This window comes from Hyperolius riggenbachi, chromosome 1 (genome assembly GCF_040937935.1).
Source record: "Hyperolius riggenbachi isolate aHypRig1 chromosome 1, aHypRig1.pri, whole genome shotgun sequence".
NCBI classification, from domain to species: domain Eukaryota; kingdom Metazoa; phylum Chordata; class Amphibia; order Anura; family Hyperoliidae; genus Hyperolius; species Hyperolius riggenbachi.
This window is the reverse complement of record NC_090646.1, coordinates 154,868,097-154,888,061: the sequence shown is the minus strand read 5'-3', so window position 1 is coordinate 154,888,061 and position 19,965 is coordinate 154,868,097. Positions and strand designations below refer to the sequence as shown.

General features: G+C 43.8%; 2 protein-coding genes across 2 annotated transcripts in view; one reads left to right on the top strand and one right to left on the bottom strand.

Moving 5' to 3' along the window:
* The window catches only part of NEIL3 (nei like DNA glycosylase 3), a 71,041-nt gene extending 62,724 nt beyond the window's left edge, over positions 1-8,317 (top strand). The window contains exons 9-10 of the mRNA XM_068269056.1: positions 1,340-1,514; positions 7,444-8,317. Of these exons, the coding sequence (XP_068125157.1) occupies positions 1,340-1,514; positions 7,444-7,602 (334 nt within the window). The 3' untranslated portion in view covers positions 7,603-8,317. The remainder of the gene's footprint in view (positions 1-1,339; positions 1,515-7,443) is intronic.
* Positions 8,318-10,105: 1,788 nt separating this feature from the next.
* The window catches only part of AGA (aspartylglucosaminidase), a 51,414-nt gene continuing 41,554 nt past the window's right edge, over positions 10,106-19,965 (bottom strand). Inside the window, exons 7-9 of the mRNA XM_068269044.1 lie at positions 19,836-19,943; positions 18,794-18,927; positions 10,106-11,471 (exon numbers count right to left, since the gene is read on the bottom strand). Of these exons, the coding sequence (XP_068125145.1) occupies positions 11,371-11,471; positions 18,794-18,927; positions 19,836-19,943 (343 nt within the window). The 3' untranslated portion in view covers positions 10,106-11,370. The remainder of the gene's footprint in view (positions 11,472-18,793; positions 18,928-19,835; positions 19,944-19,965) is intronic.

Below are 19,965 nucleotides of genomic sequence, written 5' to 3'. Positions count from 1 at the left end.
AAAACTGCTACATCTAGCGCTCAAGATGGGACAACTGGGTCTACAGTGATGTTTGATCATACAGGTAGTTCCCTGTGTTAGAGATATTATAGTTTGTTTTTTCCTTAGCTTTTTTTTTTTTTTTTTCAGGATTTATGTAAATTGTTATCAATAGGATGTTGACTTGTGGTGTAACAGTGTATGACACTGATGGTGATTGACAAATGTAATCTTGCCCTCTTTTTTAGTGGGGGGGCTCTCAAGTACAGGATGTTAAATAGATGGTTGTGGTGCTAAGAAGACAACCCAGATGAAGGGTGACGGCCAAAACATGTAGTGTGTGTTGACATTGCTTATAAACAGAATGAAAGTTCAGCCCAGGCATGGGCAAACTTGGCCCTCCAGCTGTTGAGGAACTACAAGTCCCACAATGCATTGCAGGAGTCTGACAGCCACAGTCATGACTCATAAAGGCAAATGCATTGTGGGATTTGTAGTTCCTTAAAAGCTGGAGGGCCAAGTTTGCCCATGCCTGTTCTAGCCTGTGGTGTGCCTCCATCTATGAATTTGAAGTTACACAGTGTGGTGCAGGAGGGGTGTACCTGCTTGGAGTGCATTGGCATCAAGCTCTTCTGTGCGGGATAGAGCAAGCAGAAGCTCACAACCCATATTTGATTGGTTCTACCGTAATGTTTACATGAATTACAGCAATTACTGTCACTGTCGATTTAAAAAAACTCTTCGATTCAAATGCATGAACTGGCAGTAGATCCCTTTTAAACACCGCTTTTGTCGGATTGTGAAAACTCTGCAGTCACTGCCTGTGTGAACTAGTGTGAGAATTCTCAATACAGGTAGTCCCCGGTTAACAAAAGAGATTGGGACTTGTAGGTTCATTCGTAACGTGAATCTGTTCTTAAGTTGGAAGACTGTACCACCTCTGTCCCCCTCTGCGCCACCTCTGCCCCTGTACCTGCTTATATAAGTTTAAAAGCCATTTTTTTTCTCAAAAACTACAAGTCCAATTTCAGAATTGCAGAATCCATGCCGTTCGTATTGGCATGACGTTCGTAAGTTGGAGACTACCTATATTGTTACGCTTGCAAGAAATATAAATGTTAATTCTAACTAAGCTATGAGCTGGCTATGGTCAGAATTTACTATTTGTTTAACGTGTACCATTTCTGTCTTTTGTATAAATGTTCAAGAAAGCAATGTTTTTCTTTTTGGAATCTCACGTGTAAACATTCTTTTATCGGCTTCCATAAACCTGCAGTGAAACTATACTTTAGTATACTAAAGTAAAGTATACTAATAGGAAATGTATATGTGTTTGCATTTATTCTATTATCTCTTACAGTTCTCCTGGAAACAATACCACAGGAGGAAACATTCCTTCAAATGCCAGGAGCACAGTATGCAGTAAACACAGGCAACCGTGTGTCCTCCATGTTGTCAGAAAGGAAGGAGAGAATAAAGGGAGACAATTTTATAGTTGTTCTCTACCCAGAGAAAAGCGCTGTGAATTTTTTGAAGTAAGTAGGTATTTTGTTAGCCTGATTTCATATTTTTTGTGGCCAGGTAGTTTTCTAGTTAGTAACCTGAGGACTCAGAACCAGGATAATAAATTGTCAAACTGACCACTCTCCACTAAAACAAAATGTCTGTAGAATGTTGTGGAATGACATACATCAGCTCTGAGATTCTTTTCAAGAGAAGTTGTAAAATAAACTTTTTTTTTTTTTTTCCTTTAGCTTTGAAGATAGTAGGAGTGGTTAGAACTTTTTGACAAGTTTTTTTGTTGTTGTTATTTGTATGCTATTAGATAGATATTGTACGGTACGCAGGCACTGGTGACACTGCTGCAAGCAAGCATAATATCTACACATCGCAACAAACATTCCACTTCCCCAAATCCAATACTAAATACAAACTTTGTGGTCCACTCTGTCTTGGGGTACATGTATGTGTCTCTAATATATACATTTGAAGAATACATTTGTTCTTACGCTTAAACTGCTAAAGTGTAAAGAGTTTAGTTGTTAAGGAGAATTTTTTTAATTTTTTTTTTTTTTTTTTTAACATGTAGTGTCTCGAGAGTACTGCTTAACCACTTGCCGACCGCCCACAGCCGATGGGCGGCGGCAAAGTGGACACCGAAAGGACCGCAATACGCCCAAGGGCGTTGCGTCCTTTCGGCATGCTGGGGGAGCGATCGCGTCATTGATGACACGCACTTCCCCCGGCAACTGGCTCCGCCCACCCGCGACGACAACCCGCCGGCTGTTCGGAAGCGCCGGCGGGTTGTTAACCCCGCGATCGCCGCTACAAAGTGTATAATACACTTTGTAATGTATACAAAGTGTATTATACAGGCTGCCTCCTGCCCTGGTGGTCCCAGTGTCCGAGGGACCACCAGGGCAGGCTGCAGCCACCCTAGTCTGCACCCAAGCACACTGATTCCCCGCCCCCTGATCGCCCACAGCACCCCCCAGACCACTGTTTGCACCCAATCACCCCCCTAATAACCCATCAATCACTCCCTGTCACTATCTGTCAACGCTATTTTTTTTAAAAAATTCCCTAAACTGCCCCCTGGGGACTCCTGATCAGCCCCCCCCCACCCATCAGATTTTCCCCAGACCCCCCCCCCCCCCTGTGTACTGTATGCATCTATCCCCCCTGATCACCCGTCAATCACCCCCTGTCACTGCCACCCATCAATCAGCCCCTAACCTGCCCCTTGCGGGCAATCTGATCACCCAAACACACAATTAGATCGCCCGCAAATCCGCCGTCAAATCACCTCCCAAGTGTATTGTTTAAATCTCTTCTCTTCTCTAAACACCCATCAATCACCCCCTATCACCACCTGTCACTGTTACCTATCAGATCAGACCCTAATCTGCCCCTTGCGGGCACCCAATCACCCGCCCACACGCTCAGATTGTCCTCAGACCCTCCCGTATCAATTCGCCAGTGCATTATTTACATCTGTTCTTCCCTGTAATAACCCACTGATCACCCATCAATCACCCCCTGTCACTGCCACCCATCAATCAGCCCCTAACCTGCCCCTTGCGAGCAATCTGATCACTCACCCACACCAATAGAGCGCCCGCAGATCTGACGTCAGATCACCTCCCAAGTGCATTGCATCTGTTCTCTCCTCTAAACACCCACTAATTACCCATCAATCATCCCCTGTCACCGCTACCCATCAGATTAGACCCTTATGTGCCCCTAGGGCACCCAATCAACCGCCCACACCCTCAGACCCCAGCCCTGATCATCTCACCAGTGCATTGCTTGCATTCCCCCCTCTAATCACACCTTGAGACACCCATCAATCACCTCCTGTCACACCCTACCACACCTACCCATCAGATCAGGCCCTAATTTGCCCCGTGTGGGCTCCTGATCACTCGGCCAAACCCTCAGACCCCCTTCCGATCACCTCCCCAGTGCATTGATTGCATCTATTCCCCCCCTCTAACCACCCCCTGAGACACCCATCAATCACCTCCTGTCACCCCCCCTAGCACTCCTATCCATCAGATCAGGCCCAATACAACCTGTCATCTAAAAGGCCACCCTACTTATGACCGGTTCCACAAAATTTGCCCCCTCATAGACCACCTGTCATCAAAATTTGCAGATGCTTATACCCCTGAACAGTCATTTTGAGACATTTGGTTTCCAGACTACTCATGGTTTTGGGCCCGTAAAATGCCAGGGCAGTATAGGAACCCCACAAGTGACCCCTTTTTAGAAAAGAGACACCCCAAGATATTCTGTTAGATGTATGACGAGTTCATAGAAGATTTTATTTTTTGTCAAAAGTTAGCGGAAATTGATTTTTATAGTTTTTTCACAAAGTGTCATTTTTCACTAACTTGTGACAAAAAATAAAATCTTCTATGAACTCACCATACTCCTAACGGAATACCTTTGGGTGTCGTCTTTCTAAAATGGGGTCATTTGTGGGGTTCCTATACTGCCCTGGCATTTTAGGGGCCCTAAACCGTGAGGAGTAGTCTTGAAACCAAATGTCGCAAAATGACCTGTGAAATCCTAAAGGTAATCCTAAAGGTACTCATTGGACTTTAGGCCCCTTAGCGCACTTAGGGCGCAAAAAAGTGCCACACATGTGGTACCGCTATACTCAGGAGAAGTAGTATAATGTGTTTTGTGGTGTATTTTTACACATACCCATGCTGGGTGGGAGAAATATCTCTGTAAATGACAATTTTTTAAATTTATTTTTTACACACAATTGTCCATTTACAGAGAGATTTCTCCCACCCAGCATGGGTATATGTAAAAATACACCCCAAAACACATTATACTACTTCTCCTGAGTATGGCAATACCACATGTCTGGCACTTTTTTGCAGCCTAACTGCGCTAAGGGGCCCAAAGTCCAATGCGCACCTTTAGGCTTTACAGGGGTGCTTACAATTTAGCACCCCCCAAAATGCCAGGACAGTAAACACACCCCACAAATGACCCCATTTTGGAAAGTAGACCCTTCAAGGTATTCAGAGAGGAGCATAGTGAGTCCGTGGCAGATTTCTTTTTTTTTTTTTGTCGCAAGTTAGAAGAGATGGAAACTTTTCCCTTTTTTTTTTTGTTAGTGTCATTTTCCGCTAACTTGTGACAAAAAAAATAAAATTTTCTATGAACTCACCATGCCTCTCACTGAATACTTTGGGATGTCTTCTTTCCAAAATGGGGTCATTTGGGGGGTATTTATATTATCCTGGCACAGTGGTTTTCAGACTTTAAAGTCTGAAATTCCAGAAGTGAACTGGAGGCGGAGCCAGAGCATCGGTGAGTGGCTGCGCAGGCACAGGATGCCTGCGGGGGTCCATTAGAAGCCCCGGGTAACTTCAACTCATTTTCCCCCGACCCCCTACTGTATCCCTTTAAGGGGTGAAAAGACTGTGGTCCTCAAGTGGTTAATTTGCTGCCTAGATTCATTGCTGATAAAAGATGCTGAAACAACAACAAAGCATCAGTAATATGCTGTTTCAATCAATTTCAGATTACAGAACTTAAGTTTTTTTTTTTTTTTTTTCTCTATGCCCTGGTTTACAAAAAGCAACAGTTTATACATGCCTAGGTCAACCCCAATATTTGACTTTCTTTAAGGACACCTTAAAGTGGATCCGAGATGAAAAAGTAACTATAATAAATAACTTGTCTATATAGCTTATCTAAAGTTTAGCTGCTGTAAATTTAGTCCCCACTCCTTCCTCCTCCCCTCTGCCTCTGAAATCAATGGCTAGTAACCTCCTCCTCCTGCCCAGGCTGAGCTCCCATAAGCCCCTGCTACCTGGGACTGAGTGTCAAGGCTCTCTGAAAATTTGTGGGCAAGGCTTGTTTAGTTTATAGGGAATTAGAGTATGAAAACAAAACAAAAAAAGTATTTGGCTTGAGGAATGCCCCATAAACTATATGAAAGGAACACCATTATGTAAGGAGTAAAGGTTTATCTCGGATCCACTTTAAAGGGGAACTGAAGTAAGAGATATACGGAGGCTGCCATATTTATTTCCTTTTAAGCAATACCAGTTGCCTGGCAGCCCTGCTGATCTATTTCTCTGCAGTAGTATCTGAATAACACCAGAAACAAGCATGCAGCTAGTCCTGTCAGATCTGACTTTAAAGTCTGAAACCCCTGATCTGCTGCATGCTTGTTCAGAGGCTATGGCTAATAGTATTAGAGGCAGAGGATCAGCAGGGCTGCCAGGCAACTGGTATTGCTTAAAAGGAAATAAACATGCATGATGGCAGCCTCCATATACCTCTCTCTTCAGTTCCCCTTTAAGTGAGAGCGATATGGAGGCTGGCATATTTATTTTAAACAATGCCTGGCATCCCTGCTGGTCCTTTGCCTTTTAATCTTCTTAGTAATAGACCAAGCTTGTTTCATTTGTGCGATTTAGTCACTACTGATTAATGAAAGATTAGCAGGATGCCAGGCAACTGGTATTGTTTAAAAGGAAATAAACATGGCAGCCTCCATATCTCTCACTTTTTAAGTCGATTTTTTTAATGACTTAAGGCCCATTAACAATTGAGCGATTTCGGCAAAACGCTCAAACGCTAGCGCTTTTGAAAGCGCTATTGTAATTAAACCCTAAGGGTCCGTTCTTACTTGGGCGACTCATGCTAATCGCCGCAAATCGCGAAATGCAAACGTGTTGCCTGCACCATTTTCAGGCGATTTCCCGGCGGTTGTGTTTCAGTGGTATACAAGCGCCAAGCGTGTTAGTGGAAAAATCGCCGCAGTGTTCAGTGATTTTTCTGCTGAAAAATCACTCACACAAAACGCCGGCAAAAATCCCCAGCGTTTTACATTTGTAAGTGTGAATAAAGAGAATTGGAGCTGAAATATTAAACAAGATTTATACATACCTGGGGCTTTCTCCAGCCCCATCCGCAAGGATCACTCCCACGCCGCTGTCCTCGGCCTTCTTGGTCTTCTACACCAGGTCCCATAACTTCCGCCTGTCCGCCAGTCTAGGCAAGCGCAGTGCGCTCCCTCCGTACTGCACAGGCGCATGCGTAAAGCAGGCACTGGCGACACAGAGGGAGTCAATGCGCAGGTGTAAAACTGACCGCTTCTGGTGGAACTTATGGGACCCGATGGAGAAGGCGGAGGACGGCGGCGTGGGAGCGATCTGTGCGGATGGGGCTGGAGGAAGCCTCTGCTATATATAAATCTTGTTTAATATTTCGGCTTTGTCTCCTTAAGTATAAGTCTATCCAGCAAAATGCCTCCTAGCCACCATGCACAGCCTTTAACCTCTTGGTCCCCAAGTTGCCTGGAAGCCCTGCTAATCTGTTTGGACGCAGTAGTGTCTGAATCACACTAGAAACAAGCATGCCACTAATCTTGTCAGATCTGACTATGTCAAACACCCAATCTGTCGCATGCTTGTTCAGGGTCTATGGATAAACGTATTAGAGGCAGAGAATCAGCAGGATAGCATTGCTTAGAAGGAAATAAATATGGCAGCCTCTATATACCTCTAGCTACAGTTGTCCTTGTCAGCAAGGATTTCTAAAAACGTACCAATATTTTGTCTCAGACACTCTTGATAAATGTCCCCCTGTGTCTCCCCACCCATGGGACTCCCAACCCCCCCCCCCCCTTTTTTTTCGTTTCGTTTCGATCTGGTTTTGTAACTGACATTACATTTACCGGTAGCCCTGTCAGATGCTTTTACCTAGTTTCAGTCAGTGACATCTCCCTCTTGTAATCAGAATTTAAGAATGCAGACTTATCAAGGTCTGCTCCGAAAAAAATGCCAGAGAAAAGATCATTCAACAGAGAACAAATGTATTCTCGTTTGAGAACAATATTCCTTTAAATTTTATAGAACCTTATTCATTTGTATATTCCAGTACCCATTATATTGTGGATCTAACGACTGCCATTTCACCTCTTTACAGTGGGCTGACCTACATTTTCCATTCTGCAACCATGGGAAGCGCTGCATAATGAGAACGGTACTGAAAATCGGCCCAAATAATGGCAGGAACTTTTATGTCTGTCCTTCTAGCAAAGATAAACAATGCAACTTTTTTGAATGGGCTAAAGACAAAGACTAGTAGCTGCAACTTTATATCGTGAGAGTTGGCTGTTCTATTCTGCTACAAATCTTGGATGATGCAACCACAAGAACCATACAATGCTTTCTATATTGCACTAATAGTTCTGCTTTTTACGACACATTCATTTAATTTTTGCATTTATTGCATAATAGTTAAAGGGCTTATGTTATATTTGAATCATGAATAAGCTAAATATAAATTGTTTGAATATAATTTAAAAAGTTCCTGTTATTTATTCATAGTATATAACTATGTTTATACTAGGTGTAGCAATGTTCAGTCATAGCTCATGGCAGGCTTCTAGACTGCAATGCATACATTTATGCTGAACAAACAATCTTTAAGTCTCCTACACTCAGGCTTTGTTCACATTATAAATCGCAAGCGCTGAACGCTTTATACTTTGATTTTTTTTTTAAAGAGCTTTTCCCTGCGATTTGCGCTTAGAAAAAACGCTTTTATAAGCGCTTTTGCTCAGCAATGATTTTTTTTCACTTCCTGACATCAGTCAGGAAGTGAACTCTTTAACCTGGGAAATGTATAAATACAATATATTTATTCATAAAAGCACTTGGGAAATCGCTATACGAAGCGCTTTTTCATGCGCTTTGCGATTTCCCTATACCTTCCATTGAGCCAAATCGCTCGGAAAATGGTAAATTTGAAACGCTTACATGTGAACACTGTCATAGGAAATAATTACACAAGTGCTTAAAGGCGTTATCAGGCTTCTATAAGTAAAATAAGTGCTACTTACCCGGGGCTTCGTCCAGTCCCAAGCTCCCAGCATGTCCCTCGCTGCAGCTCTGCACACAGCCGTTCGCCGCCTCTGCCTTCCAGTCCAGGTGATGAGGTTAGGCCGACTTGGAGGTTGGCTTGCGCAAGCGGCGCTGTCAATCACCGCCACGTGGACCGGAGCATACTGCGCAGATACAGAAATACTGTGCCTGCGCAGTACGCCCCGGTCCACGTGGTGGTGATTGACAGGGCTGCTCGCGCAGGCGGTCAGCCTGATGTCGTCATCGCGGACCAGGAGGCAGAGGCGGCGAACGGCTGCGTGCAGAACTGCGGCGAGGGACATGCTGGGAGATTGGGACTGGACGAAGCCCTGGGTAAGTAGCCCTTATTTTACTTATAGAAGCCTGATAACTCCTTTAAATAGCGTGAACAAGCCCTTACTGTAAAAAAAAAAAGCCTGTCAAGAGTATAAATACATAAATGTTTCTTCTTTGCAGTGACTGTCTACTCAAGACCAAGGCAATCTGTAAGAGTCTGAAAACTACAATACTGTAAAATAAAATAAATGTAACACTATAACACATTTCATGAATCCCCATTCCACTAATTCAGGAGAAATGTTGTTTCAAGATCATAGTACCATAGAAGGAACTGTAGTAATAATAAAAAATATTTTTATAGCGCTTTTCTCCCTCAGGACTCAAAGCGCTGTCACCCTGTTATGCAGTCTCAAAGGCTCGGGAGAAGAGGGGTTTTTTTAAGCCTTTTCATTAAAGGAGTTATCAGGCAATCTTACCAAAATAAGTGCTACTTACCCAGGGCTTCCTCCAGCACCAAGCTCCCAGCATGTTCCTCGCCGCAGCTCCATCCCGGTCCCCGGCGATGACGTCCAGGCGACATCCAGGTCGGCCTGTACTGCACGAGTGGCGCTGTCAATCACCGCCACGTGGGCCGGAGCGGACTGTGTGGATTGACATCGCTGATCGCGCAGGCGCAGTACAGGTCACCCTGACGTAATCGCCGGGGACCGGGACGGAGCTGCGGCGAGGTACATGCTGGGAGCTTGGTGCTGGAGGAAGCCCCGGGTAAGTAGCAATTTTTCCGTGATTTTTACGCGACTCAATCACAAAACGCTCAAAACTCTTCTAGTATGAATGGGACCTAAGGGTGAGTTGTTTGTCACTAGATGACAGCTGTAAAAAGGAAAGTGTGCATTGCTTTTAAGAAACTAGTTTTAATATGCTGCATAACTGCATACAACTTGCCAAATGTATTTTGAAGCCCTAAATTAACTTCACCATTGTAAATATTATTTATCAAAGTTTGTGGTCAAGTGTTCTTACCTCCCAACTATCAAAGATGTTAGGTGTGATCAAAATATTTTCATCAGTGCCATATATGAAAAGATCAATATTTAAGCTAAAGTCAACCAGAGATGCCGGACATACAAAAAGAAAAAAAAGATTTCATACATACCTGGGGCTTCTTCCAGCCCCATAAGCCTGAATCGTTCCCACGCTGCCATCCTCCGCTTCCTGGATCCACCAGTACCGGGTCCCGTTACTTCCGGCGGACGCGGCCAATTGGCCGAAACTACGGGACCCGGAACTGGCTGATACAGGAAGCGGAGGACGGCAGCGTGGGAGCGATCCGTGCGTATGGGGCTGGAGGAAGCCCCAGGTATGTATAAAATCTTTTATCTGGCGTCTCTGGTTCCCTTTAACATGTATTTCAAGTTGTGCAAATTAAGCTTAAAGTAAAAAAGTCGTCCAAGCATTTTATTATCCATTATTATAGTTTTACATTTTTAGAAAATATTTAAAAAAAAAAATGTCAAAACATTTTTTCATACAAAAAAACACCCTAATTTAGGATGTTAATTTAACAATCAAAATGCAAATGTGTTGCTTTTGAGCACCTCTGGATATGGGCCAACCTTGGGCATCCTATTGATAGTCAGCAGATTACATTATACATGAACATGGCTCTTCAGCCTCAGTTTGTGGTTGAACTGAAACAAGCATAGGCGGTGAATGTGTCGCTAGTGATAACTAAAAACTGTTTGCACGTCTGCATAATCAGTCTGATTTGGGGTTCCACTTTATTATTTTTTTTAATTTATTGCTTGCAGACTTAGGAACATGTTAAGATCTTTAAAGTAAACCAGAGATGATTCGATACTTACCCGGGAGACTTCCTCCAGCCCCATAACATGTACAAGTCCCATGCCATCCTCCCGCGGTCTGCCGTTCTGTCGTGTCAGTCTGGATCGTCCGCACATGCGCAGAAGACACAGACTGGACCCGACTGACGCAATTACCAGGACTGATTGCCACTGAACGGCAGACTGCGGGAGGACGGCATGGGACGCTTATGGGGCTGGAGGAAGCCTCCCGGGTAAGAATCTAATCTTTCGATTTAATCATCACTGGTACACTTTAAGTTTTTAATCCAAGTTATAAGGTAACTGAACAGCAAGTAAGGTGGAATTTCTCCACTAGTGTCATTGGCAACAAGGCTCGGTTCACACTTATTAAACATTGCATTTGCTGTTCCTCTAATAAAAGCTAATAGAAAACCACACTTCTGCTAAAATGTGCGTCTGTGTTTGCGTTTTCACAACAACAAAAAAACAACTGTTCTTGCAGCATAAATGTGCACATTACATGAGATTTTTCCATTTACTTTTATTTGCAGTTCTGAAAAAACTGCACATTTTAACGTGAAAAAAAAATGTTCATGTTTCCGCAATAAGTGTGAACCCTCACTAAAACTTTTTATTTTTTATACTTACTCCTGTCCTGGTAACAAGGTCAACAAAAACAAGAAGTGAGGAACAGACAGCAATTTGAAGTTATAACTTTCCTTCTACTGTATATTCAGAGCTAAGAACCAACTTACAGAAGATCCAATTTACAGTATAAGCTTTACAATAGAGTCCCTTCTTTTGGAATAATGTTTCTTAATATACGGTAATATTCAACAAATCTCCACCTCTTCAGTCATAAATGTTTGCAGTTTCAACTTTTAAAGGCAATCCACGCTCTCCACTAGAGGTTCTGCAAGGCCTGGTTTGAAAACTGTATAATGGAACTGTGAGAATCCGGGAGCCTTTGCACATGCAGCACCTGGAGGGGTAAAGAAAACATGTTAAGGAGTGCAACTTTCCACAAAGCACTACTGTGTTTAGTGTATTAAAAAAAACTTGTCTATAATTTTTAAGCTGGATCTAGTGGGTTTTCTAATTTCAGTACTCTTAAATCTACGCTTAAATATTTCCAAGGATTACGGGGGAAGGTCGCTCTTCACCAGACCTTCTTGTTTTCCCTTTGAGATGTCCAACTTCTCAGTTTAGGAGTCCACCGACTCCTGGTACTGAAAAAATTACTCAGATTATCCGACTGACTCCACAGCCCTGACAGGGCTATGGAGTCAGTACAAAACTAATCTGACGACAGTTTATGAAACCAACTCCAGGTACTCAAAAATTGCTCTGACGCCACAGGCCTGCATGGAAAGTTCAAGCCAAAGCTTGACACATCTATGCTCTTGGGATTTAAATACAGCTGTCCAATAAACTTCAAGCTGGTTCCATGACTAGGCAGACTGGCTTCTGAAATCTAAATTACGCGTGCACCCCTGATTTATACATTAGTTAGGAAAATGAAGTGGCAGTTGCTGATCTGGATAACTGGGTTATGTAGAGGACATATGCATTGGGGGCCGTGGTATGACTGATATTACAGGATTAAGTCATTGAAATAGGTAATGCCTGGATCTTCTGTTTACTCAGTTTGCCCAACATAACCATGAACCTATGATGGTCCCTGATAATAAATGGTCATTGAGATGCCAATAATTGTAAATTGTTGCATCTTTATAAAGCTTGCAAATCGACTGATGAAATAGAGTTGCTGTGGCATGCTGAAGCTGAATAACTGCATAAAATTACCATCAAATTTGAATTATTTGCATCTAATGGACCATCTCTGCATACCAACATCTCCGAACAAGCTTCATTCACAACTGGATCTCTGGGTAAAGTTTGTCAGCAGAAATATTGCATGGTTTCTGCAGGCATTTCAATGTTTACGGGGTTGTGTATCTTTAGGCACTTGGCCAGCCTACCATTTGCAGACTAAGGTATAAATTGCTAACTTTAGATCCCCACTACCTGTCTTGCCAACCTTATGAAGTGAAATATGATCTGTGCAAGTATGACGCAGACAATTCTAAAGCCTTGCACACATTTACCAGGCATTTTGTTTCACTCAATACCTCAAGAGAAATTGCAGGGCTGACACTACACACCCTCCGCTGGCCCTCATGCTAATAATGTGTTATGTTGCTATGCGAAGGGAGATTGTGGGGAAAGGAGTTGAGGGCAGATGGAGCGGCATGAAAGTGATGTCACGTGGTGGGCAGAACATGCACTAAGCCAAATCGATCTGCCACACTGATTGCTGGCCGAGGCATCAGGGCTGAGGTACATACACTAGATACTTTGTAGAAGCGGTTGTTCTTAGCTGCCTCAGCTGAATTTTCTCTAGCATGTGTATGGGGTTTTAAACTTACAGTTGTATCTACAAAAAAACAAAAAGGCATTTTCAACTGGATATCTTTTTAAGGGTCCATAAGGCATCTTAGTTAGATAGAAGGGGACTTGTACTATTAACTTTTCTCCTGAGTTTTCTCCAAGAAGATATTTTCTCCCACAAACACAAATTTACTCAATGAGTTTGATATTACTTCTTTACCTTCTTTTTAGTACTTTTTCAATTACTAGGTATCATTAACATTTATTTTTTTATAAGATGAAAAATCAACTCCTTGGAGAAAAGTTAATAGGATATGGCCCAAAGTCTTAAGAATAAAGAGTGTCCAGCTAAGCTACCTAATTTTTTATATGGTTATACCATGACCTGGATAAATGACACTAACGAGTATAACCTTCCTTACTCTTTCCAGGAGAACGAGGCAAAACAACACAGGACATTTGGGTGCCGCCACAGGCAGTAATGTGTATTACGGCTATAGCAGCGCTCAGGCAGTAATTTGGGCACCGTCAAATGACTGAGCCTAAATTACTGTAAAAACAGCATAATTTGGTAGCAGTAGCTGGTAGCCAAATTACGTCTTACCCCACTGTCCTAGAAAGAAAATAGTAATTAATGCCGCCAGGACTTTTGCAGGAGCATGGTGAGCAGTTTTTTGGCTTTACACTGCACCCAAATTTCCCAGCTACATGCACACCAGAAGCAGTGATGGGCTTCAGAGTAGAAAGCCATTCGAAATCGAAATTAAAATGAGGCTTAATTAACGCAAGTGTGAGCACGGGAGACAGGGGGTTACTTACCCAGAAGTCCCTCGGCTTCTATGCGTCTCAAGCCACTTGCATGCGACCTATAGAACACGTTGCACGACTCACTACCACACTTCCTCCTTCCGCCTTGAAGGAAAAAGTGTAGTAGCGAGTATTGGAACGTGTCTCATAGGCCACGTGCGAGTGGATTGAGACGCATAGAAACAGACGGTCTACTGGCTAAGTAAATCCCCGTCTCACGTAGTCACACTTGAGGCAATCAAGCCTAATTTTAATGTTGAGTAGTTGCTTACTCAAAAGCTCATTCCTGACCAGGAGAAGTTTACTGCCAATGGGCTCCCCTTACGAGTAGAGAGAGGGAGAATGCTAATAAAAATGACTACGTGTGACATTTGCTCTCAAGCATGGACCAAGAAGCAACAGCATGAAATCACCAGTTTTGGTTATGTCTTATAATTACCTATTTTGTTCTGCTTATTCTATTATATTTGACAGATGCATTTTAAAATATATGCTGAATAAATTCCCTTTTTAACCCTACTTCAAAGTAACAAAAGTAAAATGGAGAAAATTGTATCGTTCCAGAAAAACTTGTTTACCAATAAGTATTTCTATTGTAAAGCAAATGCCCTCCTGACCTCCACAACACAGCATGCAGCATATCTAATAGTAAAATTCAATTCAGAAAAACTATTCATGTAACAAAAAAAAAATTCCTGCAACTTAATGATTAAAGAGTAACGAGTTCCTCCAAGTCTAATCTCACATACACAAATCTGTGGGAAGTAAAAGATCAAAGTATGAAATAAGCAGTCTAAGCTAATAAGTCTTATTGATCGGTAAATTGTGCTCACTGCTGAACTAAACCGTGCTAATGAGACATCCTGCACAATGACTGATCTTTGATTGCTTTGAAGTTTGAGGCTCATCCATGTATTTATGCAAAACAAAGCTATGCGCCATGATCTATCATTATGCAGTGTTACAGTGAGCAATTTGTAAGAGGGATTTCTGAAGATTTGCTAAAGGAACTTGTTAAACATAACTGTAGAGTTACACTTGGAGCAAACTTAAACCAATACTACAGTAGAATCCCTTTATAGTAAACTCCAAGGGACCGGGCAAAGTAGTTTATTATATCAGAAGTTTACTATATCAGAAATGATCATACTCAAGCACATAAAGTGTACTGTATCTTAATTCAATCAATAATCGTAAGTCATCTTTTTTCTTCTCAATGCGAGCACAGACAGCTTCTAAGCTAGATCACAATGCACAGTGCTCAATATGCAGGGATTAGCATGCAATAATCACACAACAGCAGTGGCGTAGCTAGGGTGTTTGACACCCGGTGCGGATAATTTACCGACACCCCCCCCCCCCCCCCCGAAAAAAAGCGAAGCGCGCAGCGGCAAAAAAAAGGTTGTGGACATGACATCACATGGGTGGGGTAACTGTAATGTAACTGTAACAGAAAGGCAGTGGGCTAATATAGGTAGCCCTAATACTTGCCCCCAGTATAGGTTAGAAAGGTGGGTGCCCCCCAGTATAGGTTAGATAGGTAGGTGCCCCCCCCAGTATAAGCTAGATTAGGTAGGTGCCCCCCAGTATAGGTTAGATAGGTAGCTGCCCTCCAGTATAGGTTAGATAGGTAGGTGCCCCCCAGTATAGGTTAGATTAGGTAGCTGCCCCCCAGTATAGGTTAGATAGGTAGTTGCCCTCCAGTATAGGTTAGATTAGGTAGGTGCCCCCCCCAGTATAGGTTAGATAGTTTGCTGCCCCCAGTATAGGTTAGATTAGGTAGGTGCCCCCCAGTATAGGTTAGATAGGTAGCTGCCCTCCAGTATAGGTTAGATAGGTAGCTGCCCCCCAGTATAGGTTAGATTAGGTAGCTGCCCTCCAGTACAGGTTAGATTAGGTAGCTGCCCCCCAGTATAGGTGAGGTAGGTAGCTGCCCCCCAGTATTGAGTAGGTAGGTGCCCCCCTAATGGAGGGGGAGCCGCAGTCGCGGGGAGGGCAGCCCGACCTCTCCCTCCCTTCCTTCCTCTCCCCGGGCCGCCCTCCATGCTCCCCCCTCAGATGCAGAGTAATGTGCAGCAGGGAAGCGCTATGCACAGCTACTCACCTACCTGGTTCCATACTGGGGGAGAAATGAATGGCATACAGTACAGTGAGTTTACTATCAGGATAGGTACGGAGTAACAGCTTATACTGTACATACTGGAGGTAGCAGAGATCAGCACACACTGCAGCTAGGTTACTATCAGTATAGGCACATAGTAACAGCTTATACTGTACATGCTGGAGGCAGCAGAAATCAGCACACACTGCAGCTAGTTTACTATCAGTACAGGCGCAGAGTAACAGCTTATACTGTACATACTGGAGATAGCAGGGATCAGCACACCATGCAGCTAGTTTACAGTACAGGCTCAGAGTACAAGGTTACACATCACATACCAATTACACACATTACACACAGACCACCGACATCACATACAGACACACACAGACCACCGACACATCACGTACAGACCACCGAGATTACGTACAGACCACTGACACATCACACACAGACATCCAGACACACACAGACCACCGACATCGCGTACAGACGCACACACACACACAGACAGACCACTGACATCAAGTACAGACTACCAACATCACATGCAGACACACACAGACCACCGACAAATCACTTACAGACTACCAACATCACATACACCGCAGGAACATCACATGCATGCACATACAAACACACACACACAATATCACTCCACCGACCCCACACACACAATATCACTCCACCGAACACACACACACACACACACACACTGGATGCAGTGAGCCATGCTGCAGAAATATCACACGCATGCACATACAAACACACACAGATTGACCACTGACACACACATATCACTCACACACATCACTCACTTCAGTGTTGCTCGCTCCTTTCCTGGATCAGGGAGCCATGCTGCAGCTGGTGGGCGGGTGAACAGCTTTGTCCACATCCATGTTTGCAGGTGGCGGAGCTACTCAAGCATGCTTCAGCCCCCTGCCTTTTCAATACAAGTACACGCCCCCTGCCAGTTCCAGGCGCTCGTGATTGGGCAGGGGGCGGTGTTGCTGAGCTGACAGCTCAGCCTGCAATTTCATTATAACTACATGCAGCCATCCAGCGCCGCACAAAAGCTGCCCATGTTTGTTCGGGGCACTGAGCATGGGCACACCAAAGTTCAAGTCCCGGGCAAGCGAAACGGGCCAGCACACCCCCTCTAGGCCACCTGGTGCGGGTCGCACCCCCGTCACGACGCTACTGCACAACAGCTTGCACAAGAAGCATACATTTCAGCAGTTATGGCAGGTACAGTACTGATGGTGCGCTCTTCTGTCCACATTTCTGAGCAGCGTGGATGATACTATAGCATTGAAGTCATGCACAAGCAAGTCACAGATAGGCAATTCCCTCATCAGGCAGCATCTAAAGCCTTATCTACACGCGTAGATGAGGCGGTGATCCAGCGGCTCGATTAGCCGCCGGATCGCCTCTTCCGCGTCCCCGCTCGCGCGCCGGATTCAATACCCGCTCGTCCCCGCGCCGCTTATCTTCCGCTCGATTCCCTGCCATTGTCCCCTCGCGGGGAATGAGCAGGGAATCGGCGGTGGGGAGATCTGTCCTGTCGGATCTTATCAATCGAGCCGATGCGGCTCGATTGATAAGGGACATCGCCGCCGCATCTACGCGTGTAGATGCGGCTTTAGACAGGAAGCATAGGTCTCACTGGCCGGTGCTTTTGAGGTAATCCACGCAGGCCCAGGGTAGTGTGCAGATAGCAAGCAGGCTACAAGTGTCTGCCAGCCCACCGACTGAGCTCATAAGTCTCAGACTGAAGTATGATGCATGCTCCCGCCCAATTTCCACTATAGCCAGATACAAAATACCAAAGGGGCCAATAATAATAATTTAAAAAAAAAAGTTTACTATATCATGGTTTACTATGCCAGGTGTTACTCCTGGACACTAAGTTTACTATACCCAAATGTTTACTATATCAAAGTTTACTATAATGAGATACTGTATATCTGTTCAGTGTTCAGATACATTTTGAGATGGGTTTTTTGGGATAACTGGTCTTATTCAGTAGTTAATATACAGTACATATTAACTCAATCCCTACTTACAACATTCTATAGTTTTATGTTTAAATATAGCTAATCTACACCTTGGGCAGCACAGTGACACAATGCTGGGTCCCCGGTTCGAATCCCAGTCAGGGCACTCTCTGCACGGAGTTTGTATGTTCTCCCTTTGTCTGTGTGGGTTTCCTACAGGCTCTCTGGTTTCCTCCCACATCCCAAAAACATACAGATAAGTTAATTGGCTTCCCCCTTAATTGGCCCAAGACTACAATACATACACTACATCCATACTTAGACATATGACTTTGGTAGGGACTAGATTGTGAGCCCCCTTGTCACAGTGAAGTGACAAGACAATATATTATGTATCACAGTACAAGCATTAGTATCTGACTGCACACCATTTAGCATTTTCAATTAAGGCCCATGCACACGCTAGACTAAAGGCGATAACGACCACCTCAGCCAATAATCAAGCATGTGTACAATGGCACAGAACCCAGGACGTGCAGGTGATTCGCCGGGGGGTTCGAATCATCTCCAGAGATGGCCAACTTCATTATTCACACTGCTCTCCTGCTTGCCGCGTAACGTCATGCACACGCTACTCCGTCCTCCATCCACCCCCCGCATAGCAATACAGCGCATCTGTGCAGCCTGGCCCAGAAATGTTGACCAAGGGGATCAGGCTCTGATCCCCCACGGGCGACATCAGTAGTTCTGTTGTGTACGGACCTTTAGAAACCCTTTTAAATAGTTGTGTTCATAGAATAAGAAAATTAAAAAAGGTAGGGGTAAATCTTGATAGGATCTGAACTCCAACAACTATCTACTCTTTGGGTTTCAAAACTATAGGCCATGTGGCCTCTGATGTACGCACGCGCACACACGTTCATTTGCTTTTCTCCCATAGGACCCAAAACCCATGCACGGAGTCTGCATAAAATCATAAAATGCAAGCAAGTGTAATTATAGACATACCATAAGTTCCTGTGTTGTTGGCACATATAATAGCTCCAAAAAATACTGGAACATGTTTCTGGATCCTGGAGATGGCTTTCTGACAGGCAGATGTAGGATCTGCTCCCATCCTCATGTTCTCTACAGCTTGGTAACTGAAATGAAATAAACCACATATTGGCTACAGGGTATATGGATCCTAGGGAATAGCTAGGGCAACCAACAAACATTGGATTGGCTGCTGTAAGCAAAACCTCTTTTCCCTCACTTTAAAATGGAATAGGTAGGACAGGTAAAATACTGGGGTCGTATTATGACCACTTGCTTATATCTACAATAGTCATAATCAAATTCTAGCTCCTATAGTTAGCCATACAGCATGGCATCTAATCTGTATACAGCAAGGGGAGGGGCATAGCACCACCACACTCCAACACTTGACTTATCTGCTAATCTGATAGTCCATGTTTACAAGGTGGTCACTCTATTTCAGCAGCCCAGGGCACATAAATGTTGTTGAGATGTTCATGTTCATTTGGGCATGGATTAAGCTGGATAAGTATAATGAGACTTTACCAAAATTCCAACTATTGGCTTAGTAAGAGTGCTTTTATCAAGGTATTCAATGTTTTTACCATTGCATTAATAGACTGTTGAGGATCTCTGTATCTAAAATATTATAGCTGGCACTTCTGGTCCCTGATTAGGTCAGGCGAGGGTAGGTGGTACAGCACAGTAAATGAGGAGTGAGATCTCCAACTCTGCCCTCTCTGTGCTAAATGTTTACTGATGCACACCCCTTCCTCTAAAAAAACCTCAGCCTTAGGCGAAATGAAATGGGATGACATTTTGCTAACCATAACTTTGCCCAAGATATTAAGCAATGCAGAACAGCTGAATCTGCCAACCAACAGGACAAAAAGCGCTGACTATTTAAGCAACAACACCTTGGCCTCCCTTGCTCCAGGACTCCACAGTAGTCACTATGGTTATTGCTTTGCCCATGTCCTAAGCACTTATCAGTTTAATACAATCTGTATGAATGTTAAAGTACGCTTGTTACCTTGGTAAAAACCTCATCATGGTATCTCCATCTCCAGTAGCTGCTGCTCCTCCAACACTGCTATCTGCATACGACCCAGCTCCAATAACTGGAGAGTCTCCCACACGCCTACAAGTTTTCAAAATACATT